The 26,498-nt window shown below is 40.4% G+C and overlaps 2 protein-coding genes across 4 annotated transcripts in view; one reads left to right on the top strand and one right to left on the bottom strand.

Annotated features, from left to right (window-relative positions):
• The window catches only part of LOC118415031 (uroporphyrinogen-III synthase-like), a 45,742-nt gene extending 22,611 nt beyond the window's left edge, over window positions 1-23,131 (bottom strand). The window contains exons 1-9 of one of the 3 annotated variants that reach the window (XR_004831057.1): window positions 23,028-23,131; window positions 22,384-22,478; window positions 22,032-22,197; window positions 21,061-21,132; window positions 17,334-17,408; window positions 16,837-16,920; window positions 16,257-16,342; window positions 15,705-15,803; window positions 13,147-13,364 (exon numbers count right to left, since the gene is read on the bottom strand). Coding sequence is in view for 2 of the 3 variants with exons in the window: in XM_035819410.1 (XP_035675303.1) it covers window positions 1,968-2,090; window positions 15,705-15,803; window positions 16,257-16,342; window positions 16,837-16,920; window positions 17,334-17,408; window positions 21,061-21,132; window positions 22,032-22,197; window positions 22,384-22,443 (765 nt within the window). In the remaining variant the exon portion in view is untranslated. Of the gene's footprint in view, window positions 1-1,298; window positions 2,091-13,146; window positions 13,365-15,704; window positions 15,804-16,256; window positions 16,343-16,836; window positions 16,921-17,333; window positions 17,409-21,060; window positions 21,133-22,031; window positions 22,198-22,383; window positions 22,479-23,027 lie in introns of those variants that run through there. The other 2 variants (XM_035819410.1, XM_035819409.1) reach the window with 2 other exon arrangements.
• A 114-nt stretch (window positions 23,132-23,245) lies between these two features.
• Window positions 23,246-26,463, top strand: LOC118414963 (BRCA2 and CDKN1A-interacting protein-like). Its single transcript, XM_035819307.1, has 7 exons — window positions 23,246-23,442; window positions 24,209-24,280; window positions 24,643-24,723; window positions 24,897-24,986; window positions 25,107-25,294; window positions 25,651-25,834; window positions 26,251-26,463. Exons 1-7 carry the CDS (start codon window positions 23,287-23,289, stop codon window positions 26,419-26,421), a joined length of 942 nt encoding a protein of 313 aa, XP_035675200.1. The 5' UTR covers window positions 23,246-23,286; the 3' UTR covers window positions 26,422-26,463.
• Window positions 26,464-26,498: the final 35 nt, after the last annotated feature.

The raw sequence follows: 26,498 nt of genomic DNA, 5'->3' as shown, positions 1-26,498 counted from the left end.
GGCAAACTCCCAGAGCCCTTTCAAATGTGTTGAAGTAGATTTTCAGGTGATGGGTTCTAGTCAAGATTCTTCCTAATAAGCATTTACTCTTCCGAAAATAATTTCATCAGGTTGGTAGATCATAGGACATAAGAGTTTTCTTTTACACCACCACCTACATCAGCTACATATAGTGGTGAGAAGCAGAACTCCAGTTAGAAGCTCTGAGGAAGATGTCTGACAGACATCAAAACGTCAGCAGGTGAGAAAAACTGGTTGTGTAAAAGAAAACTCTTATGTCCTAGTATCTACTCTGTTACTCCAAAAGTAAGTGTTCTCTTGTCCTGTCTTGTACAAATGTATATCCTATATATTGGCTGCAAAATTAGATTTTTTAAGTCTTTACATGTAACGTTAGTTCACCTTTCGTTGCTTTCGAAAAATGGGTAGTTACGGGTATCAAGTCGACGGACGATAGTTTAAAACTACAGTAGTTGAAAATATTACAACTTGAAACCACCGTCCATCAACTTGATATCTCATATTACCGTGTGGGTAAACACAACAAATATAGGTTACCCTGCGGATAAAGGTGAACTAGCTTTATATCCAACTTTTCACAGGAAGGTAGAGGACCATAACTTTCCAGCTGGCTCTTCTAGTTACTTTTTGAGCAAGCAAACTGAAACTAACCCCCCCAAAAAATGTTTTGCTTGTGCCAATACTCTCAGCACAGTGGAAATACTGGGAGCTCACAATTGTATGGTTACCAGGCTAAGATTTTAAGTTGTTTTTTTTTAGTCAGACAGTGCCTGCTCTGAAGTCTCCCAGAACATGCTATAAAGTGGAGCAGGAAAGTTCCAGACTCGCTATCTGGAACACATAAATGTAGCATCCAACAGAAACAAACATCCCAGAGTCTTCCCCGATCAACTGCAGCCACCCATCTTGAAACCATTCCGGATCTCTTCCCTAAAACAGTAAATGGACAACTCATTACACTTGACACTTGGGCAGTACTTCTGAAGTTGGCTCGCATCATTTCATCCTCAAACATCAAGGTCAAGGGAGAGGTTGTAGCAACACTGGGTCTACGTCGGGTTGCCTCACTTAAAAAATTTTCTGGGACGTTTGTGATTTCAGTAGTGGGTTTGGAACTTGGGAGGTTTACACAGATGGGTACGCTTTAGGCTGAATCAAGGCAATAAATTGTAGTCTAAAGTTTTAGGTGGAAACAATCAGTTGTCTTTTGATTTCAGTGTAGCGAGTGGCCGAGCTAGGAAAACTCAGAGAGGAGGTCCGGACGCATTGGCTTACACTCCTGAACTGAATCGACCACAAGCTTTAATACCCAACACCAGAATCAAGAGTACATGTGTGTCTAAAAACTTAGTTACTAGTAGATCTTACAAGTACAAGATCTGACAGGTACAATAAAAACAGGCACAAATAAATGAATTTATAAGTCAGCCAACAATTTTGGAGGTACAAATCTTCAATGCATGTTAATACTAGTTCACCTTTATCTGAGGAGCGCCCTACATGTATATCAGTTGTATTTTTAAAAATGGGTATCTAGGGATATATCAAGTGTATTTTAAAAATATTTCAGTTTGAAACCACCTTCTACATATGCACAAAAGACAACAACAAACTGGTTAGAATTAACAACAACAATCACTGGATAACTTTCTCGAGATGTTACTCAAACGTCCTTGCCATTGCCACTTATGGTCAGAGGTCATGCTCTGACCACGAAGGCTATGGCGGCAGGAAATGTCTTCCCTTTGTGCCATTGTCATTGACATTTACACGTACTGTCTCCATTGCAAATGTCACGCCAATTTTCTGGCTATATCTCAAGACAATAGATCCGGCAATCTTTTGTTTCCCAGTCTCAGAGCAATCGTTGCCCCCTTAAATTGTTCCCTTTCGTGTGACCTGCCATTTCTGGCTGCGACATAAAGGTGTCAGCGCATTCATCTTGTTCATTGTTGTGTTGTGGTCCTTCCTGCCCTTTGTTGAAAAACTCTGTCCCGACTCTTGTCACCAGGTGGGCTAAACAGATGCACAGCAGGGGAAACTTTCCCATGGACATTACAGGACGCCATCTATGGGAGATGACAGAAAGTGTAACATTACCTGTCCAGAATATTGCTGACAGTCAACAGGTGTTGTAATCAAAGTGTATGGCCCCTTTTGTAAATGGCAGGGTCAAACTGTCATTTGGTACTAATCAGAAAACACTCGTTTCCAGTTACCCAGTATCCTAAGGGTACATGTGTGTTTCTTGATTCCCATACTTGTACTGTAGTCACAGGAAATGTCTCCAACACTGTGTAATTTTGCTTAATAAGTAGTGCCATTATGATAATCATGGGAATCACAGGTTTGGGAGTAATCGTTCGGAAATCATAAAGCAAACACAGATCAATCGATATTGATAAGAATCACAGTGAGGCATGCTCACTTTTATCTGACAGGCTTAGGAAACTGCAGCTTATCATAAATTGTTTGGAGTTTCATCCCACATCCTTCCTTAAACAGGAGATGGCTAAGTGTCCCTGTCATGACCTTGGTGTGGTCACAGCACTGGTCAATCTTTTGGGGTAGCACTTACCGACAATTACCTCAGGCGGAAGGCATTAATTTGTACATCTGAATGAAAAAGTATCAGGATCATGACCAACAAGCCACATAGTGTGAAAAAAACAAGTCATTTAGTGTGAAAATGTGTAAAATTTACCTATGAAATATACTTACGAAAGAAAGTTGACATACGGTAAAAGTAGAAGGGTTGAAAAATTAACTGCTTGAATGAACTCAGGCCTGGCGGCATAGTGTGAACAGGTAGGCTGTGACCTTATACTAGTTATAGTTATACAGCACAACTACATTGTAGTAGCAGAGCCTGATTTCAAACTGAGACTCGAATCTGTGTCCACAAGACAGATTGTTACAGATTACCAATAACACATACCAGTTTCCATGACTGTATTAAAACAATACAAACAATTAAACCCTTCAACAATTTGGAAAGCATGAAGTAGACTATAAAACAGTTGATATCAAAGACACTTCTCCAGACTGCACAGTAGCCATGCCACCATCCCCTGACCTGCTATTACTCAGCACACTATACTACAATCCCTCCTGGGACAGGGGAGTGAATCTTGAAGCAGACATCTCACTTTACTTGGGTAAATCTTCCACTCACTTTACAGGGTAATTAGGCCTAATTGAGGGCATGCAATACCCCCACTGGGGTGGCATGAAAGGAGGCAGGCCACAGGGCTATCTCTTACAGGTGAGGGATCACTGGGCACCCTGCTGACAGAGCACCCCACACCAAACCATCCCAGACTCTGTATGTGCCCCTCTCCCTGACCCCTGACAGTGGCTCCATGCACCAGCACCAGGGCATGCTGAGAGCCAAGAGTGGGAGTCACAGCATCACTGGTGGTGTTGATGTTACCAAGGAGTTCAAACATCATTGATGGTACTGACTCATAACATCTCTACCAGGAATGGTCATCATCAACTCCAGCATCAGCTGCAGCTTCTTTTGCTCATCTTTATCTTAACCTGTCTGTTGCTGTACTGTTACTACTTTTTCTTTAAAAACAGATTCCCAAAGTTTGATCTTGTTTTGAACTATTCCACATGTTACCTAGGAATGTCTTTGGAGGATGAAATCCACTGGCCCCTAAAATGTTTGTATACCTCTTCCTCAACCCTGACTTGCATGTCACAGACATCTGCAAGTGGATAAATCTGAAAGAGTCACAACAACAGGAATTGGACCATGATCCCATAATATCCTTTTCATATGTGATGTCCAGGCTGCATCTATACCGTCCAGAGAATGGAGTCCTGGCCTTGTGCAACAGTGGCATTCAAGTGCCACCATGACCAGTCCAAAAGGTCTGGTCTGGTCTAGAAAGCTGTCAGGCCCTGGTTCAAATCCCAGGAGCCAGGGGACTGTTTCTACGCTCCCCTAGTTTTTCAGTTGTTTGCTTCGGTCCGTTCCTAATGGTTGCAACCCCAACAACATAAAGTAACTGGGCAACATGGGTTAGCAACCGTTGGGAATGGACCAAATCTAACAAGGCTGGACTCCAGGCTATACTGTCCAGCGATACTGAGGTCACTTGTCAGGGTAAACTGGTTGAGGACAAGCTTACCATATCCACAGTTTGCAGAAGAGACAACTCCAGACAAAAAAGGAGTCAGCTTTTCAGAACAGTCATCAGTATAGTGAATAAAGAGACTCTTTTTACACAACCATTGCTTTATTCTCACTAACGTTTTGGTGACCGTCTCTTACCTTCTTCAGCGACATACGAACCAGATGAAACTACTGGTATTGACGGAAGTCATCAGTATAGTTTCTCCAATCAGGTGAATAACAGGTTGACAATGTATCATTCAACAAGTGTCTGGTAATTCCAGACATCCTCTTCAGTTCTGCTGCATCATCTTTTATCCTTGTAAATATACTCTTTGAAAACTGAGAGAATGACACAAAAGGGGCATGACGTGGACAAAATGGTGATGTTAAAGCTTTTGGGACTTTGGGGCGATGGTTCAGTAAAACTGTAATGCCTCATGTGGCCTGAAAGTCTGGATGATATGTATTCTGTACCAACAATGACCATTTACTGAGATGGTTATACAAATTACAAGGCAGAGGTTTTCCTGGTTGTGTCTGGACAGTGTCAGTTAAGAGAGTGGCAGCTGATTCCAAATGGCTCTAAGCCTTCTATAACTTTGGAGCTTCACCTGCATTCTAATGATTCTAGTTTTGAACTGGTGAACCAAACTTTAAAATGTCCTCTAGCAATGTCATGTTCAAGTACAATGTACAAATGAAAAATTAATACTGGTAACAAAGAACCTTTCAATATTTTGTTCTACTTTCTTCCAAGTTTCAATTATTCAAAATTTCAAATTTCAAATAACTGTTATCATAGTGATGTGCATGAAAGTTTCATACATTTGACAAGAAGCACACTTAAGTGCAGTTTGTAGGTGACATTGTCTAAAAGGCTGGAGTTATGCAATTTAGGCCTTTGCCTTTAGTAATAAGCAATAACAAATTTATGTCTTGGCAAGAAAATATGTCCATTTGTCATAAGGATGCAACAGTTTCCTGCAGTCTCTGACAAGTATACAAATCTGTGGAAGAGATCTATGGGTATCATCCTTCCAGACAGTGTAGTGTGGTCACAAGTGAATCATTCTGGCTGACATAATCAACTGTTGAGTCAGCAGACTTCTGGTCACCACTGCATGAAAGAAGATTTTTTACAAAAACTGTATCGGTACATGGACTCAATAATTGGGACCACACAGTTTTTGCCTCTCCCATCTCATGCATAATTAACATCACGATGACTTCACTCGTGACTGGATTCTCTGGAGGACTCATACCTTCACAGGGTGGGGCAAAAAATTGGTCACGAAAGTGTATTGTGTTGAGTCATTTTCAGGCAATTTTGACTCGACACAATACACTTTCGTGACAAAATCTTTCAGGTCTTCCCACAACCTTAATGATCTCTTTCATACTTACCGTTGTAGATGGTCTTACTTACATCAAGGAAGTGCTAACCTGGAATTGATAACCCCAAAAAAAGTCTAAAGGCACCTCTGTTCCGATAAAAAAGTAGGTAAAGGTAACAGTTAGTCCCATTACCTTTTTCAGGTTGTAAGACCAGACATTATTGTGTCTAGGGCATGGTATTGGAAAGTGGAGCCCATCTCTTTCCTCTATCCCCAACTGAAGTCAGGTTCCCATTTTCACACCTGGGTGGATAGAGATGATGATGATGGATAGAGAAAACTGTGTTAAGTGCCTTTCCCAAGGATACAATGTTTGGCCAGAAACCTCAGTCCTATAGCCTTGCCACTCAGCCTTCTGGCTCCACACTTGTTCCAATAACAGTCCATGAAAAAAACTAAGCAAAAGCATAGGATTGCTTCTTTGCCTAGCCTCATTTTCCTATCATTATTTAAAAGGCAGGTACAAATGTTTTCTTCTGCTGGAAGCTCACCCATTCTAGGTACAAACAAAATGATTTGCTTGGTCTCACCACACCCAACTGCACCTGTCTAGAGGAAGTGTCTGGCATGAGGCACTTAAAGAAAGACGGAAGGATCAGCCGTAGCAACACTTCCTCCAGGATAACCCCCCAAAATGACGTCTCCCTTCCTGAAGAGATAAACAAGGTTGACTCAAGCTTTGCCATCTTCCCTACCTGCAGGTTTCACCTATTCTTAAAGACTCTTGTCAAAACATGTTTGTTCTTAGCTGACATAAACCATTGTATGCTGCTTATTTTAGTCAGGATTAAAGCAGTCTTGTATATGTCACGTTCCCTCCCCCAGATGATCTGGTATGATTTGGTGTAAACTAATCAAATCTAATTTAGCTGACCCTAGTGAATAACTAGAATAAGCCTTTCAGCTCGTATAGTTAGTATATTATTTTGATATATATGCAAATTGCATCTAGTCTCAATTTCAGAAAATGCTCAGTTTTTTTATCAGTTCGTCAAACACACACACACATACAGTTACATATACATGCATGCACACACACATACGTGTACACATCAGTACATACATACAGAATCTGTGGCAACTTTCACAAAAAAAAAACAATAAAACTTGATGTGAAAAAGTCTATAATACCATAATTGAAAGACATAGTTGACACAAGATAAACCTCATTGTTGTTAAATGTAACATTGAGGTAACCTCAATGTTACATTTAACAACCGTTATCACAAATGAAACTTCAAGTGGCCAGCACACAACATGCCATGTGAGAGACCAAGAAGGTAGATAGAACCTCCACAGACAGATCAAAAAGCAGTATCTGATTTTGGTTTGCTTGAGCCGGACTGACCACCTGTATGATCCAGCTGACAGTTCTCAGGCAACTAATGACCTAATCCTCCGGATGTTTTCCTGCTGACCTCAACTGACCACTGGTTTACTCTTGCCTGCACCATGCTGGTCCCATTGGAAAACAAACAATTTCCCTGCTGATCAAATAAACAATGTATGTACCTACAGACCAGTAATTGAGTTATCATTACAAAAACTATCATTATCAAAAAAGAAAAATAATTATGCCAACTGTTTATACAAGTAATCAAGATAGATTATATGAACAGGTACTTATGTGTAGTGTGTGTGTAAAAAATCAATTAAGACTGAAATCAGACATATTCAATTCTTTTTACACTTTGTTGAATGTTGATTTTGTAAATTGAATGCTGTTGTTTTGCAGAGTTGACCTAAAAATCCCATCTGCTGTAGTCCAGGCTTCCATATTGGCACACAGAAGGATTAGGGTGGAATTACTTGTGGTTAGCCGACTGTTTCTGCAGGACATATGATAATGTATTGTGCAATAGATGAGATAAGAGCCAGCATTCAAAATATACCTCACCACACAAGATGTGTCGTCTTCCTAACACTCAGCTTTGCCATGGATGATTCCTGCTAAGAAATCCAAGAAAATGTCTGCTAGGAAACATTATGAGATGGAATGATTGTGATACAATACAACATGTAGGCCATCCTGATGTATTTTGTACATGACATTGTGTACTTCTATACTTCAGACCTTTCCTTTTTTTTTACATGATTCCAACTGCCTGCTGATTTCAATTAACATAAATCAAAATAAGATTTAAAAATGATGGCAATTTCCAAAGTATAACGTATTACCTACATGTATGAACCACTTTAAAATGAAGTTTAAGCAACTGTTCCCTATGCCTGTTTTCCTAACATATGAACCCATTAATCACAGTGGAGTGTTGGAGGTCACTTCTGTCCAAGGTCAAAATAACAAAAACGCACTTGATGGTTGTTGATTAGGTGCAGAGAGCGCTGAGAGGGTACGACTGACTGTAGAGTGAATGATGACCTTGCATCTTGCTGAGCTGTCTGAAACTGAGTTCCTGCAATTTAAGGGGGAAGGGGAAGCAACTGTGGATGAGATAGCCACCTGTAGCACTTAATGTTGAAATGATAATAATGTCTACCAATTACCCAAGTTACATTTTGTATCTGGGTAATCGTTGAAAAAACGCAGCATGCTTTCTGAAACTGACCTGGAAGAAGGGGACCTGACTGTGGATGAGATAGCCACCTGTAGCACTTAATGTTGAAATGATAATAACGTGTACCAATTACCCAAGTTATTGGGGCAATCATTGAAAAAATGCAGCATGCTTTCTGTAACTGACCCGGGGGAAGGGGATGTGACTATGGATGAGATATGCACCTGTAATATACTACATGTTAAAATGATAATCACATCTACCAATTACCCAAGTTATCTAGGCAATCATTGACAAATGCAGCCAACATGCGGGAAAGATGCAATCATGCAACAAAACAGCAATGTTTGCATGAATGCACAAATGTACAGATGATGGACAGAATTGATGAAAGTCATTCGTCATAGTCCTCGTTATTGATCCGCACGTCTCTAACTGTGTCTCTGTGTTGTTCTTTCCCTTCACTCAGAAAAGAGAGGTGCCCCTGCCAGCTGGCCTGCTGTTAAAGACCCATTACTGTGCGGGAGGGGCAGGCGGAAATCAGTGGGAACCAAAATATGAAGACCACACAAGTGCGGAGGATGTTGCAAAACATTTCTCTCTGGCTGCTGCCCTACTCTGCGGGGAAGGAATAAACTCCGCTCCTTTAATTGGTCCTCCTGCCCTTTCCTTCTCACGTTCATCTGGACTAAAAGCGTTTAAGTGACTTCCTTGTCTTCGCCCGACCATCAGGTTACAGTAAATATGTGGCCTCTAAACCTACATGGGGGCATTTCCGTAAGTCTCTGCACCAGGAATCAAGACAAAACAACCAGGCCTGGCTGAACATTGAGACATTTAATATGATTGAAGTAGAAGGAGATTATTAGTCAGGTATCACATGCAGAGATAACATTCTTGCAAAAACACACACCTAGAGCCTAGAGGTGAAATTCTGTCTAACATTCCTTTCTTTAATCTATGACCTGACCTTCACAAGACATCATGAGGAATCATATATCCTGGAAGGAGCTGTCATAATTTCACCAGGTGCCATAATGCCACCACATGAGAAAAATACATGACTCTAAAATGATGTATCAATGCAGCATCATTATTCCTGATGTATAACGTTATACATTTAGATATTTCGGTGTTCAAGACAATCTTGAGAAGGCCTCTCTAACAATATTTTTTTATGTTCCAGCATTACGTCACCCGTTAGAATTATGAGAGTTGATATTACATCCAACAGTGAACATGGTGAAAAAGCAAAACGAGTAACTTTTAGGTACGTAATTGCATGAGATTTACGGTACGTTTAATTTTCTACAATAAATTACACACTTTACTTTATATTGACAGATTTTCTCAATCATTATCTCCACTAACAGATTACAACATCACTACAATATAGTATCCCAATATCAATGGCTCTGCACAACTTCCACCTTAGTAGGATGGATTGTCCTCCCAGCCAAATGCCACAAGCCCTTCTGTCACCTGCTCCTGAAGAAAATGGGTCAGGAGAGAGGTGATGGCAGCACAGCATCATATCTTGTCTTCACCAAGGTGGCACGACTGGCATGTATACTCTCTCTGGGAGACTGCCGCATGTTTTCCCACTGTCTCAGGAAGCCTCTGTATCCAGGAGTTGTGCTCAGACTGACACTTACTCACCACAGTTATCATCATAGGGTATAATAGGGGTATGAGGTGACACTAAATACACAGGAAGGGGGCTTAATGAAAACAAGTCCGGTGCAATTAAGTTCTTTTGATCCTCTATTAGGGATGATCAGGAGGGAAATCCCGATTAATTGAGCTGGGAGGAGATGAGCTGACAGAACTAGACCTCCCAGTTTGTACATGTACCAGTAGTTTATCAGAGGCCAAACAAAAACATTCAGGTGTTTGTCTTCCGATTTGGAGTCACCGCAAGGAAAACATCACCTACATGTACTGTACATCAGGAACAGCAGGAAGTGATTCACAGGAAATTACAGGGACTGAACTTGGCCATGAATCAGATGGTAAAGCACCTAACTGTAAAAGTGTATTGGTGATAGCTATGAAGGTTAACACAGATCAGTTTACACATTCATCTTCTAAGCTGAATTTCCTCCAACCCAAGGGCATTGTTTTTTTCTAAATATTTAAGTTAATGACTACAAAGTGTAACATTTTCTCATCAAACTTGACAATCATCTAATGAGAAGACTGGGGGCTGGGGGTGGACCTGTTACCACCCTAGTAACTTTCCCACGGGCAGGTTGTAAGTCCTCTGTTGCATATATTGATTTCAATTTCCTGCTGATTTGCATTTGTTCAAATAAATATAGTCTACTAAACAAACAATGCACCTGCCACAACATATCCTAATTAAAAGCTTCCTTATTTTCTAAAGCCTTTGATTCCCATAGCCCAAAGCTAGTCAGATAGATCAATATAAGGTCACTAAAACTGTTCTTTGGTACACCTGAAAATGTATTTCGTAACATTTCATCTGTTTTAATTTACGGACTTAATTTCAATGCTATGTGGCACTTAGATAGCAGAACAACTTTTATCTAAGCTTACAACAGTAGGAGCAGACCATGTATCTGCACTGTTACTTTAGGTGAAGGAAAGACACCATCGCAGTGTCCAGGGCCACTGCCACTGGGTCCGACTCTGGTGCTAGTCTGCCATTCACTGACCTCAGCCTGTAAACTGAGACTGTATGATGGACCCATAACAAAGTTACACAGCAGCAGGTTTGATTTTACAACACTCATGAGAAGCTATCATACTTAACAACTGTAGTGGGACTTTAAGGCTCTCTTCCTTCCCTTTACAAGAATGTTCACAATTTCATAAAAGCTGATAGATGATCATAATGGCATGATCATTCCATTACACAGATGCCATTACAATTTCTGACAGTTCATATCTGTTTCCCTTATCAGGAACAGGGACAAGTTGGAACCTCAGAGTTATCATCAAGAGAAACTGATATACACTGCACGGAGAGTCATCACAGTGCCTTATCCATGTATTACGTACACAGGCACAACGGTTGAAGGACACTGAAGTCTCCGGAACTCCTGGCAGTGCTTAATAAAATAACAGAAACCCAGAACTTCCTACGGCTGTTCTCTTGTTTCCCATGCCCTTGATCAAGGATCGGGCAGACGCACAGATGTGTTGCATGTCCATGAGCGGAGGCTATCACTTCAATACCACAGAAGTGTCTGGAAAGTTCTCCCCCCTCACACACATTTACGCAATACGCCAGACACAAACATAAGCCAGACACTGTTATCCTTGGCCCTCACTCTCCACAATAGCCACCCTCCAGAGCAGGGTTAAGTAATCAGAGGGCAAATACTTGAACTTCAGCTGCGTTGGTGGCGAGTTGATCTTCATAAGAGCCCAAGGCTTTAATGAAAGACTTCAAACCCAGAATTGTCTGTTCGGAGATGATGATAAGCAGAAACTGCAGAAGTGGCGATTGGAAGAAAGGGCATCAGCATGGCAGTGTCAAAGAGGAACACATTTGGTTCTTGGTTGTGATTGCCAGCCCCAAACAACCTTGGCTACTGACAGCACTGAAGAAGTCCACATGCCCACCATCTTTCATTACGGTAATTAGTCAAAACCAGGGGCAACCCAAGTTGGTTCTCTCAGCAGATTTGTGTGTCCCAGATACTGGTCCTCCAGGCAAGGGATCAGCACGGCAGAGATCAAAGAGAAAAACTGGTATCATCTTGACAATGTTAGTACTGTGGGGTGGGGGAGGTAGCAGTGATGGTTATCACTTATAAACACAACAGAGATACCATCAGCTTAGAACCACAATGGTACAAAAGTCCATCTAAGTCCCATCCTGACAGGCTCAGACCACCTGATTTCTATACCCCTTTATATAGCATGAGGAAACATGATGCAGTGATAGATACACAAGGTAACGTTACAATTGCAGAAAAACAATACATTTTATCTTAATGTTTTACACTAGATCAGACAAAATGTATGTGTGTTTCATGATCTGCATTCTATCATTGGATAGAACCATGAGGAACAAGAACCATGGGGAACAAAAAAATCTACATTCTTCAGTCTATACACAGACTAATCCATTATTTGTATCCTCTCAAGCCCCTGGGCTCTTTCTTGGTATCTATCCCAGCATCTATCCCAGGTTCTGGAACTGTGCATTTCTGAGACACAATACTAAATGTTGGCCCAGTTTTCTATTAAACACTTTTCTGTACGGTCTGTAAAACTATGATACTAAGGAAACATGATGAGGCTAGCAGTATAATGAGTAGCTGATTTTGATATGTGAAAAAAAAGAAGGCAATGTAATGTTATTTGTTTTAAAAAAGTGAAAAAAAATGTTACTAACATAATTCTCAAATCAAATTGAAGACTCACTCACACTTACTATCCCATGACTCACAAATGAGGGAAAGGCTTGATGGACAAATGTTGTGGTTCTGGTGCACACAACATGGGTGGGATCTGAGGCATACATGCACATTGAGATTTAAATCAAGTACACTCATGTTCAAATGCAATTTCCCAGTACTTTAGATTGAAGCCATTGCTGTCTAAGATAAAGATACATCTATTAGCATTTAAACACTTGACTCATACAGTTTGGTATCAACAGATTAAAATACTACGTGAAGTGTAAATATGGAAAATCTACAAAGTCACTCAGTCCAGCTAGCAGCATATGGGTGTTCTCTGCAGCCTGGCACTGTAAAGGACTAATGCAAACAAGAAATTCCACCTCCCAACCACCAATTTACACTGGGGCTTCAGGAATGAACACATCCAGGCTTCATCTGCCACACTTCTGCCCACCCAGACCACCTGTGAGGGGAAGAAGCTTGCTACAGACTGTATACACCACCGTGCACACTTGACGAATGTGATCGCTAACAGTATTGATAGTGTCAAGGACTTGACCACATGGTCTGGGCACTGCAACCTTTCAATGTCACCGCAGCCACGGAAGATGTGTGCTGAGACATTAGAGGAAGACACTGAATTTACAACAGGTAGGAATTAGTCAATTCTGAGGAAAGACAACTGGGTACAACTGACTGGTACTCACAAATCTAGCTGTTGAGGGCTGCCAAGTCTTTGTAGGTACAAATTCCTCTCATAGCACAACAGGACTTTCCAACTTGTCTGGCTTATTTGTACAGGATTACATCAGTAGAAGCATGTCCAACTTCCTCCAAATATTTGTGTCCGGGTGGTGGAACAGGCTACAGCAGAAGCTGACTTGTCAGGTATCCTCTCCAGAACTGTTGCCACAAACTTCAACCTCTGATATGAAACAGTTGATATAGCGTGATACAAATATCACATCTCTAAGTACTACAACCTAACATGTAAAACTGTGGTAAATCCTAGATATTACTCATGTCTGTGAGATAGGTTGATGGAATATAAAAATAGAGACAGAATCATTGCTTTAGAAACAGAGCAGGAGGAATCTTTTAAAGAAGTTTGCCACATGAAGTTTGTGTGTGTAAGGCAACTGTCCAGCATGTGAATTTGTTATTGGATTACTCTGCATTTTTTGGGTCAAATTTCTTCCTCAAATCATGATTTCTTTCATACACTTTAATTTATATTCAATTGTAGACATGGTTCAATTTTTCCAAACAAACTGTTTAAGACTGTAGGCATGGGGGACTCATGAAGATTTAGAGGCTTTCAATTCATGTACCTTAAAGGGATGGATGTATGGATGGGAGGATGGACAGATGGGTGGATAAATTTAAGGATCTTCTGCCTGCTTTCCTAGGCCTCCAGTAATCACAATAGCAAAGTTAGTTGAAGTGTACACAAACGAGTTTATTGGAAGTAGGTACTACTACTAGGGAGAGCTTTGGTGGGGGTTGTCTGACAATTTTGTGTTCTAACTTACCATTTTATACATACATGTTTTGTTTTATATGTTCAGAAAAGCATCAAAGAGATTGTCAATAATGTAGCCACTGCCAGTTATCAAAAGCACTCTGAAATGATTCCATTTCTGGCAATGACATGTATAGGATGGCTAGTTGGTCAACTTTTTGCACTCTGAGCTGGCCTCATCGGACTTTTGTTGAATAACAAAACTATACTCAAATGAATGTTGGTCCTAGTCTCCACAGGGTAGAATATGCTCATTGTGCCCTTCGAACTTTTGACTGCTGGCCTCAGGAATCGAGGCCAGCAATCAAGCCTTCCCATTCCTCAGCCACTTGTTACTTTTCTTCAACACAAAGACCTTTATCTGTGCAACCACCATCCTGTCTACGGCATAATCTTGGAAAGTTTAACTTGGTTTTATGTTTGAAAAGACCAACATGTTTGTAGAACCTCATACTGCGAGGCACAATAGAATTCAACACCTTGTGGGCTCATCCACTGCGATTCTAAACTTAAGAGCTCAACACTTGTCCAAGTAACTTTTTAACCAGTACTCTCCAGTTTAACCTCCTATCCTCTAGGTTAGTCCTGTCTTTGTTTGTTAATTCTTCTATTTGTCAGAGCGTCACCTGTCCCCAATTCAGGTGTATGATCTCACTTCTAAAGTATGGAGGGGACAGGAGCCTGGGTTGGCCTGTGTTTACCTGCAAACCTGAGTACACAGGTCGTTACCCCTGGCTCTACTGTCAGCTTCTAAACTGGCTCTGCTGTCAGCTTCTAAACTCCAGATCAAGTGATGAGTCAACCTGGTATGATATCTAGATGCCGATATTTACCCATAGGGTGGGCTGATACATGTAGATAACAAACAAATTTTTGTCTATCTAGAGGTTCTCTTGGTTAGCAAATAAAAGAGCTGAAGCTTTGGACCTTGAATACTTTGACATTTGCTTACAACGCTATATCTGTGACATTGCATGCTAACTCTTCATCAGATACCCAAATTAGTTGAGATATATTGCACAAAAAGAGAACAAACTAATCACAATTATCAGTTAAGAGAGACAAACCAACAATCCTCAACTTAGTACCTTTCAAGAGGCCATAGTTCATATACAGCTTGGCACAACTTCATCTGTTTCTTCCTTCCACACCTGTTGACATAGATTATGTGATAGGGTGTATCCTCATGTCCAAAAATACCTGTGTCTCTTTATGTCTAACTTTCTTCCCCCATCAAAGCTGGATCTACAGGATCTAACTTGGCTGTGGACCAGATGGCAAGTGTTGCGGGGGAGCCAACCTAGACAGCTGTTTAGATAGCAGTACTACATATGTACATACATTTGTGAAGTAAATCAGAGTTTTATTGCAGCATGGCTGTTTAAGAGGGTAAACTTACCAGGAAACATGAGGATCTAGTGGTTTTCAATTCATATACACTCAAATACTGGTCAAGGTACATTACTCTGGAGGGCTCGGATTTGCTGTTAGCTGCAAGACTGAGAATTCTAAACCAGCATCTCAGCAGCCATACAAACATATTCAAACCCAATCTTGTTGCCTACCATGCACATGTACATGTACTACACGCATATCATGGCAAACACATTTTTCCTGAGACAAATGAAAGTTCTGCAGCAATTTGCAATTTAGATGCTTATTCCATGGTAAATCTCAAAAGCTACACAAAATGTACATGTAACACTGCAAGACAAGATAGTAAAAACATCTGAGTTCACCGACCTTTATCTTACTGAGGTCACTGGCTGCTAGTTTTTGCAATGCAGGCTGGGAAAATTTAACTCCAGATGGGCTGAAGAACACAAGGAACTCTGGGATTCCCTGCAAGCAACAGAGAGAACATCCTGTGATCACTGGGACTCCAAAATTCTAGATACTCACCACAACTTTGATGTTGTATGGCACCCAATGGGTCAAGATTATCTGTCGATGAAGATTAGACATCCAGGTACAGTAGAAGCCAGTTAATTGCACAACGGATTAACGCACACTTCTGTTAACTGCAGGCAATCCCCAAATCCCAAACCAGTGCGGTCCAGCTGGATAACTTCGCATAATTGCACCAGCCGGATAAATGCACGAAATTCACTGGCAAACAGGCCGTGCAATTAAGCGGCTTCTACTGTAATAAGATTAAGCAATTACTCAAGCAACTGGATACAATTTTTGAAACAGTCAGATGTGTCAGGCAACATCCACTGCCTTTCATCAGTGACATGTAGCCAGCATCAGTGTCAAGGGAGAGAAGAGTAACAATATTTATTACATTGGTACCTGCTCAGCTATATACGCTTGAAGCCTCTTGTCAATGTCAGGATGTGCAGTAGTCTGGTAGACTCTCAGCTCTGTCAATGGTATGTCTGCAGAAGAAATGTAGAAAGAGATCAATCTAATTTCACAAAAAAGAACTTCTTAAAACATCATTATTGAAAAGTATCATTTCCTGTTGTCACACACGCAACAAAATGTCTACGAAAATGTATTTAGACATTACCATATAGCAATGGCCATCCAAGCAATGTGCCTAGCAGTGAACAGGATAAGGGCTTGTGTTCTTGAATCCCATCGACTACCTTGGCCTTGCGTCATTAGTACCACTTAAAGTTAGCGTAACTTTCTTGTGTGGTAAAAAGAATCTGTTGTACAAAGTTAGATACGATCATCTAGCCTGTGTTACACAATCTTTTGCCATCAGGGGCTGACCGGACCTCCTCCTGGGGGCCTGACCAGTGGAAGGGCAGCTGCTATGATCATGATTTATCCAGGCAAAAGTTTTGTCTGGCCTCATGAAAACATGTAGAATATATTTATTATGCTAGCAGTGAGATGCACATATAGGACTGTAAATTCATACTTGCAGCAGAAAGAGCCGATGGCAAAGTCTCTCTTCTCATGAACCCACAGGGAAACAGCAGTGCCTTGCTATTCGATGTAAACTCTAAAGTTGGAAAACAAATTCGATATTACTGTCAAATACACATGGCAGCACTGTGTAAAATACAATGCTGACTTATTCAAAGGTATAACTAAAGAGTTTTCATGCAGTAGGCTGTTGTGGTACCTACAGTATATTTTTCAGTCTGTGCTTATATGACATGAGCAAATTGTCCACATTTATAAACATCATATAATAAAAATGATTGGTATATATATTTTACCTTCTCCAAGATATAGTAAACTTTGTTTAATTCCGCACTTTTAAGGTTAAACAAACAATTCCACAGGTGAAGACAGAACTCTCTGAACCCTGTTTTACAAACATTTGACCTTAAATAACCCGCACATCTCCCACCCTATCCCATATATGACTGCAGTGTGACATTAAGTCCTGATGAAGAACAGTAACCTTACTTTGAGTGATGAGGTCGGCCAGTTGAGTAGCCGTCCCGCATTCTTCACCGCTTGGAGTAAGGCCGAGGCTCCTGGCTGTGAAGACAGATACAGGGGATCTGGGTGACAATACCACAACAGTTCCACAATATGTCTTACTTTTCTTCTAATGACTATAACTGGCATCTTGACTCTTAATTTCTTCAAACTAGTCAAGAGGCCATGGTGATGTAGAATGTTGTATCAAGATATCATGAAAGTTACTTTAACTACAAAAAAATGCACCTTACAGGTATTCATGTCAATACGGTTTTCGTATGACTAATGCAGAGCATGTTTTAACGTAAAATGTTAATCTTTAATTTGTTGGATCACTGAATTGATAATGAAAGGAATGAGAAGCTAGGAACTAAATGGCACAATGTTGCTTTATGTTGTAGCTTATAATCGAACAATAGTTAATGGTCTGTTGCTACATAAGTCTGTCATTGATACAAGTAGATTTACCATATTTATTCAAACAACAGCATATATACTCACACATGTTTAAAAATAACAAATTAAGATAACACCGCAGCACATTTGCCAGCCTAATAATAATCGCCAAGCTGGCTTCTCGCGTATCCAAGTTATGTTGTTATTGATGATGTTTTGTTATTGGAGCAAATACAGTAAATCATGGTCAGCTTTGATCAAAGGAGGACTGACGGATATATTGGACCAGTGGTGGCACATATCTGGAGGCGAGGAAATTTCCCTGACACCTCATTACTACTTTGTGTTATTAGCTGATGGCTTCAAACCTGTTCTTTCCTGTTGGGGCGAGGCACGGTCCTGTTGCGTCCCTCCGAGCAGCACAGTGCGCTGACAGGGAACATGTGGACGGCGTATGGTTCATAACCGAAATAACTAGACTGGTAATGGGAATGGCATTTGTCCACCGCCAGACTCCCGTGTGCCCACTTTGTTACCAGCATATCACCCTGTCAGCTCATTAAACTGCTGTTATGATTAATCAAAGATAACAAACTTCACAACACGGCTGACCTCCCTGCACTTGTTTTTACCAAATGCTGATAACTGCGCCAGGAGAGTGCTGGAGAAAAAATGTCAATCAATCACGTCTAGCGAGTGACCATGGGGATGGCTGTACTCCCAGGAGGTGGAGGAAATATCCATATTTCTGACTGATTGCTGGTGGTCCGTTTGTCAACAGCAAAGCAGCACTAATAGCTATTTGCCCATTAACACCTTACAGTGACAGGAGCCAAACAGGTTGCAAGGCCCCTGGAATACTGCAGCTCTGAACCTGGAGTCCTGCCAGTCATCACGGAATCATGAGGACATGTGTTCAACAATAATGTTGATAACATTCTGACCCCTCCAGCCGTAATAAGGTGCTGATTGGACGTGTCAACAGCGCCAGGGGTTCAGTTTCATGTGCACGTTGCAGATGGCATTTCATACGCTGTGGCGGACATTCAAGAGCGGAAGTGCACTTGTCAGTAGCAGACGAGGCCTAAACGTACATAACCCACGAGCTATATGACTGGGATATGTAACACACAGCAAGGACAATGTTTTTTTTACGGCGTGCTCTTTTACATCTTATTCACGCTTCAAAGAGCGCACGTGGACATAACTCATATGTTGTAATCAACATTCCGCCACCTTCATCGGAAGTCATGAGTTTTCGCCAAGGATGAAACACTTCATTAAGTCCAAATTATTACAGGTGTCAGGAAGTCCTGTGCAACTCTCCTGTCAAAGATGCTGATTCAATCAACCTGGTAAGGTATGGTAAGCCCGAAATACTATGTCCATCATTCTAAATCAACTACACCTGTTGGCTGTAACAACATATGAACAAGTGCCACCTATCTTTCTATTGGTGATGATGCTTTACTACAAAGGTTGGCTGTCTGCAATTTGGTCAACAGGCATAGATGTGAAGAGGTTCATCACTAGCCATGATCCTCTAGAGTTTTCAATATTCTGTTTCAATGGTCTGATATACCTTCCGAAAACCTCTACAAGTTGATGGGCAAATATACTCCTTCCCTACATACACAGTATTATTGATGAATAATACTGAACAGGGACCAAATTTTGGTAGATCAACTTACCACATATATTGAATCGATATAATGCATCAGCAAAGACATCTTGCTCATTACAGTTACTAGTAAATGATTGAAACACATACATTTTTCATCACGTTTTCTTAAAACATAACAAAGTCTTGATGTTCTCAGAATCGCCTTCCTTAAGCTTGTTGAGGGGGATGAGACTAGCATATCCACTTACAACCCTTTTTTGAAGAGTCTTGGAGTTACACTTGAGCCTCTGCCAATACTGGGGAGACTGGAAAACATCCTGTGGGTTCTCCAGTAGATGGAGGCACCTCAGCTATTTGTGCTGAAACTCCAGAAGGAACAGTTGCCTTGCCATGATAAAAGACATTCCGCCAAGGTCAGCCAGGGCCAAGAAGGAGACCCAAGGTCAAGTTGGCAGCGCAGCTGCACTTCTTTCCAACAGTCAAACAAAACGGCATGAGCAGAGACTGGATATAGGACCAGGTAGACTGCTCTAGCCAATACCAAAGTGACCAACATACAACAGTTGATTGTGTGAATCAAACTGTCTTAAACAGTTCAACGATTAAACGATTGATAATAACTTAATCATTTGTTATCTCCAATCTTGTACTTTATGAATCCAAATGTGTGAAATGGACATAACCTGCATGCTTCGATGAGGGTTAGACCGTATGGCCCAAAATTTCTACAGCATACCCTGCAGTCCAAAGATGGTTGAGGCTAAAGAAAATTTTGATAACCAATGAAACTTTATTTAACATCTATTATCATAATACCGGTACGTTTACGACGATTTCTCTAGCCATACTGATTTGACAAACTGTCAACGCATCATTTTCTCCAGTTACATGTTGCTGTTATAGGTTACCCTTGCCACTTCTTCTGTGTAACTTTTCTGCCACTCTTGTCCTGCTAAAAGCGTAATATTGTAATTGTAACACGCCGCGGAATTACACGGCGAACGGGCGCGTGGTTGGGAGGGGGTACAAAATACCGGTAGGAAGAAACACGGCACAATTAACTGCCGCTATGTACATTTATACATCCTCTAATGTTCCTTCCTTTTCTGTCAGTAAATGCATAAAACATAAACCTGCACGAGCATACAAAATGTCATGAGAAAACGGACGTATACTGTCAAGAGTTTTCATTTAACTTTTGTCTGTCACAACCGCTATGACGTAACACTTCACTGCTAGCGTAGATATAAAAATGGCGGGAAAATGGCTGCGTACGTTCAATTTTGCCCATTCAGCCGTAGATCCGGGCTATTATGCAACGGTTCTTCACACTTTTACATGAGTTGTAGGTCACCAACAGAAATTCAAGATTGTTGTTGAATCATGTTCGACTTGTGCCGTGAGCATGTGTAATTATGATCTATAAATTTGGCAATGAATGTGACAGTGTGTTCGTCCCATGACGAGCTGCCTACCCCGAAAAAGATACTGAAAACTTTTGGCCTTGTTGTCTTCGAATGCATTGTTATCGATGGTTTGTAAATGATGTTTTGGACACCTAGATGTCTGAAGTGTGCACACCTAGGAAATAACTATTGTTGCATGTGTAGATCTCTTTAAGTTCCAGTATTTTTAATCTACCGGTATAAGTCTTACTACCGGTATTATGCCAATGCATGTTAGCATTACCTGCTGCTGCTGTTGCAGTTCCCACCACAAATGTACTCTTGCAGATCCATTCTTCTGGCAAGCTTTGTTCCTCTGTTAAATGAAAATAAAATATTATGACAAAACATGCCAAAGATGTTGAAATATCTAAGATACACAAAGGTGTTGACATGTCAATTATGGTAATTTTCGCTAGTATGCTAAAATGTATATGTGAGAAATATCTACTAACTGGTTTATGTTTTTGTTGCCAGTTTTGCATTTGAGAGAAGCAGACTGTATGAAACATTTGCACTATTGACATTTACTTTAGGGTTGTGTGCCTCAACAATACAAATGTCATACTCTTCTACAAGTATCCCAAGATACATTCAACCATATATCTCAAATGATTATTCCTAAACAGGCTGTTCTTTATGAAATGTAAGCACTTGATTGTATCTAAGTAGGTTGGTTTGGTTTTCTGCCAAAAGTGCACTGATAAACCATGCGCCATTAATTGACATAACCTTTAAGAAAAAAGTAGTCTCTAGGTAAGGTCAATTTTGCTGACTCATAATCTTGTTATAAACACAAAGTAGAACTTCCAGCCTTAGTCTCCCTAACTAGTTACATACAAAGAATCAGAAGTTTGTCAACATGTTATGACCAAGGGCTGGTTTATGTAAAATCTAGATGTGGTTACCCTATTTTGCCTAACTGTATGGCACACCTGGTAGATCACAAAAAAAATCAATATTTCTGTAATGTCCTCCCTGCTTGCCTAACTCCTTGACAATACACAAATTTAGTGCCAATATTTAGTGCTACATGAATCTCATCTGCTGGGGAGAAGTTTTATTTTGATATAAAGAACCAAGAGATGAGCAAATTATTGTACAGTTTGAGTAGCCTCTATAGCAGTCTCCGAACAATAACAGCCAACAATTCAAACTGATGGTACCACCCAAGGATGACTGCTGGATATCAGCCCCTCTAGATTTTGCACTAACCTTCCTGCAGACATCTCGTCACAGCTTCCACTGACCTCTGACTGGTGAAGACCATCCCTGAGAATTCCTCAGGCTTCTTGACAAGACTTCTGAGCTCAGGAAGATTGCAAAACTCAAAACTCAACACTTCTACTGATTTCACCTGCAGACCAGCTGCTACAAATTCCTGGGGATAGAGATCAGTGTATTAAAGAATTTTTTTCTGTCATTTTTACCCAGGGTAGTCCACTCAGTGTTTTACAACTGCTTTGCAAAAGAATGGTTCAACTTGTCACTTTAATTGATAGCTTTATTATCTTTGAATACTGGGACCAAGATACGACAAACCAGGTGAAACATGTATCACAGTCACCTGTTCATAAGGGTCCGTTCCCTTCCCCTCACGAGGTTCTCTAAGCAGAAGGATCCCCATCTCCTATTGCACAGCCACCTGGCTGCAACATTTGACTTGAAAAACAATGACAAGGAAAATTAATTTTACTATGTGATTACTTTACTGTGGAACATGATGGTGATGATGGATTTACAATGGACAGACATCATCACAGTGGAAGATAACCGTTTGGAAAATACCCAAGAACCAAAAACATTGCTGATCATGCATAATTTTTTTTCATAATTTTGTTAATCTATGCCTCAGAGCATTTAAATAAAACATTCCGTGGTGGCATGGCACAATTTGCCAATGAATGATGGACAACTAAGTACACAGGATTCCAGTAAAAAGTAGATGATGACAAATTGACAACTTCTTATCATCAATTGGCTGCAGTGAGAAGGGTGGGAAGAAAGAAGAAAAAGAAGAAAATAAAAGTCATCAGACACATGATCACAGCTCTGTGAAATTTGAGAAGGATCCACAAAGACAGATCAAGATGTGGTAACTCGAAAGAATCTCAAACAACATTTCAACTGGCTATTGCGTGAAAATTTTAGTATACAAATGTATTAGATCATGTTAAACTTTGTGGTCTGAACCTGGCATTCCATACTCACACATGCACAGCTGATTACAGGGTTGACCTTTGGAACAACCTATTCGTTAGAGGGTGGACTAACCAATTAAAAATGATTCTCTTAAGTACTATATCACCTTAATTATGTGTTTTTATAACACAATATCCTAAAATAACTTCATTGTTTAAAAACTGTTTGTACGTTTTTTTGCAGATCATGTGTTGTCCTGCGAAAATAGTTTTTAGTAATACCCCCGTTTTGGAAGAGTGAAAAAATCTAGTGACCTAAAGCGAGCATCATGGCGGCTGCACCAAAGAAACGTGCGTTTGCAGAAGACATGAAAGGAAAAGGAGGTCCTGGGGAAGACGGAGACGGTCAGGAGGAAGATTCGGAGGAGGAGATGTACTCAGGAAGCGAGGAGAGTGAAGGCAGCGACATGGACGTGGCGCAGGAGGTAGGGACTGGTGTGGAGAGGGCGACATATGGGATGGAACATGTCATCACATGTGTTCGTAAAAAGGGGAAATCGGGCATACAGAATTTGGACCGTTATAAAGTGCATGATAGAGATATCTCATAATTTTCAGAGTTTTCTCTGTCTCATTCGCTTCGTTTAAACTACACAAGTCGGCTATCACTCAGTGGGGGCGGGGCATAAATTATGCTCTTGCCTAACTCCCAACAAGGACGTTATAATAACGTCCTTGCTCCCAACAAGTAGGTGTCCCCAGTTTCACAGGACCAGTAAAATAAAGAAGCCACTACAGGCACGCCTGCATGGGCTTATACTTACTCTCCAAGCAGAGGTTGAGTCGCGTAGATATAGTAGTAGTCGGAAAAATTAAGAGGAGCGCCGGTGTAATTTTTCAGACTACTACTATATCTACGCGACTCAACGGTACCTCTGCTTGGAGAGTAGCCTATACTAATGTAACGTTGATACTAATGGGGAAGTATTTCCCCACTGCAAATACAAATGTACCTAGCAGAAAATTGTTCTGAATTATTTATTGATGACATTATTAGTATGTGAATTTTTGTGAACGGAGTCAAATTTATTAGATGTATTTTTTATTCAATAGCATGCAATTGTCCCTCGCCGGTGTCACGTGGTAAAATGCAAATGTCTGAGTAAACCATGTTGTGACAAATATTGTTTGATAATTGATGGTTCTTTTCATTATTTCTTCAAATTAAATTAAGTGTACATGTCTTTACAGGTGCAGGTAGACTTTGAGGCCAGAACTGCCTGTGACAGCGACTTCCATGGAATCAAGAGACTGCTCGGACAGGTATCAATAAAATCACATTTCAGGAAGCATGATCCATGTACTGGAAGTAGAGTTGACAATATCTTTTGATCTGACAGCTCTCATATTGTCAAGATAGATAAATACATAAAATATGGCTTTGTTATTTAATATAAAAGATAATGACACATTTAGCCCCACCTGAAAGATTTACATCATTCTATATTGTTTAGTTAGTAGAATTTTAGGTTTTATTCTGTATCTCTATTTTGAAGTTTACAGTCAATCATATTCATACAGAAGTCACCATACTTTTGTCATGTCAATAAAGCTTCTTCCTGTTTTAAACTTACTGATATTTCTGCTGATTCAGTTTTGCTCACTTGATCTTGTATGTATTTCAGCTGTTTCTGAAGTCCCATGTGAACCTGTCAGAACTTACTGACATCATTCTGTCCCAAAACTACATTGGCTGTGTCATCAAGGTAAGTTTCACATGTTACCATGAAATATTCAGGTGTGATAAAAACTTTGCAAGAAATTTCACATGCCACTGGATTGTTCTTCCTGTCCTTTAACTTTCTATTGTGTTCTTTTACTTTCTGATATGCTTTCACTGTCCTTGTTGTAACTTTTATGTTCATTTTGTCTCTTCTAGCAAGGTGAGATACCAGAAGACAGCGACAGTGATGATGGGGAAGAAGAGATATTCGGGTTCATCACAGTGGTCAACATCACAGATAGGAAGGTAAAAGATTATCAAGTGAACATCATTCATAACATGCCCATGACAGCATTAATTATAAATCATGCTAAAAAAATACTGTATGACAGAAAAAATGATCTCACTTTCTCACTCCCTCTCAAGGACAAACCCTGTCTACAAGCCCTCAAAGACTTGGTTCTGGAGAGGTGTAAGGACTGTGCACCCAAGAGTACCTACGAGGAATTGAACAGCATTCTGGAAAACGACAGGCATCGTGTTGGTTTCCTGATGTGTGAGAGGTTTATAAACCTGCCCCCGCAGCTGGCATTGCCTATGTATGAGAGTCTGAAGTAAGTGATGTTGTGCCATTTCTGATGATTTTAATATTTTCAACAGTTCTCATATGCTGCTCTAGCTTTCTAGTCTATCTATGTAGTCCTAGAATTATTGTAGAATGGAACTTGTTGCCACCAAATACTGTAGGAGTATCTTCATTAGATAGCTTTGAACAATGGCATGCTTATAGCTAGATGTACAAAGGTTAGCCATGACAGGTCATTCAGTAATATACATGTAACCAGCTGCTGTCATGCCGTGTGCCTGAAAAGGTGGTATGTCACATGAGCACTAAGGGGCAGTTATAAAGATACATGTATGGATAGTCTTGAAATAAACATTAAGTATGTTCATTTTTTTCTGTCTGCAGCAAAGACCTCCAGCAAGCCCAGATCATGGAGATGCAGTATGCCTTTGACTACATACTACTGATCAGCAAGACCTACACAGAGGTCAAAACAGCAGGAGGGAGGAAGGGGAAGAAGTCATCCCAGCCTCAGGAACAGAGAGAAGAGATCCTGTTTAGCAATGCAGAGGAGGAGTTCTTTCACCAGGTGGGGAAACTACAGAGAATACTGGTGAAATGTATAAGATTTAATATGCTGTTCTATACTAATCTTCAAGCAAGTTAGACTTTGGTTTGTTATGGATGTCTTTCTAGGCTATTTTATTGAGCTCTCTCTTGTCAGTTATTCTTTGCAAAAAGAGATCCTGAAAAATATTATGGCCAACAAAACAACGAAAAAAGGTATCCAAAACAAGCTGAAGCCTAAACTCTGCCAGGAGAGTACATAGTCTGTAGAAGGAAGCCTTTAAGGGTTTTGCAGAATCTTTTTTCACTGAAGACCAACAGTATGATAGCACTTGATGAAAGATGTGCATTTTTAATGTAGAATAATGTACTTGTATCAGAAACTACAAACTCAGTAGTATGAGTTGATTAGTGTAACATGTTTCTTTATTTTTTCAGGAGGCTCACACATCTTTTAGCTATCCTGTGATAGAGGAGAGTGACTCAGGATTCAGCGGAAAGTGGAAATTTGGTGACAGTGCTACAAAACCTTTCCGGACAGTTATGCTCGTGCCCAATAGTAGGATGGTCGAAATCAATAAGAAAATGGAAGAATATTTATCTGTGTAGCTTTTAATTTTCTGAACTATGCCAAAAATTCTAGCAGGGGCTTAAGCAAGGCGCTACGAAGTTGAGCTTTATTTGAA

Source organism: Branchiostoma floridae, chromosome 4 (genome assembly GCF_000003815.2).
Source record: "Branchiostoma floridae strain S238N-H82 chromosome 4, Bfl_VNyyK, whole genome shotgun sequence".
Classification (NCBI taxonomy): Eukaryota; Metazoa; Chordata; class Leptocardii; order Amphioxiformes; family Branchiostomatidae; genus Branchiostoma; species Branchiostoma floridae.
This window is presented reverse-complemented; position numbering and strand designations above follow the sequence as displayed.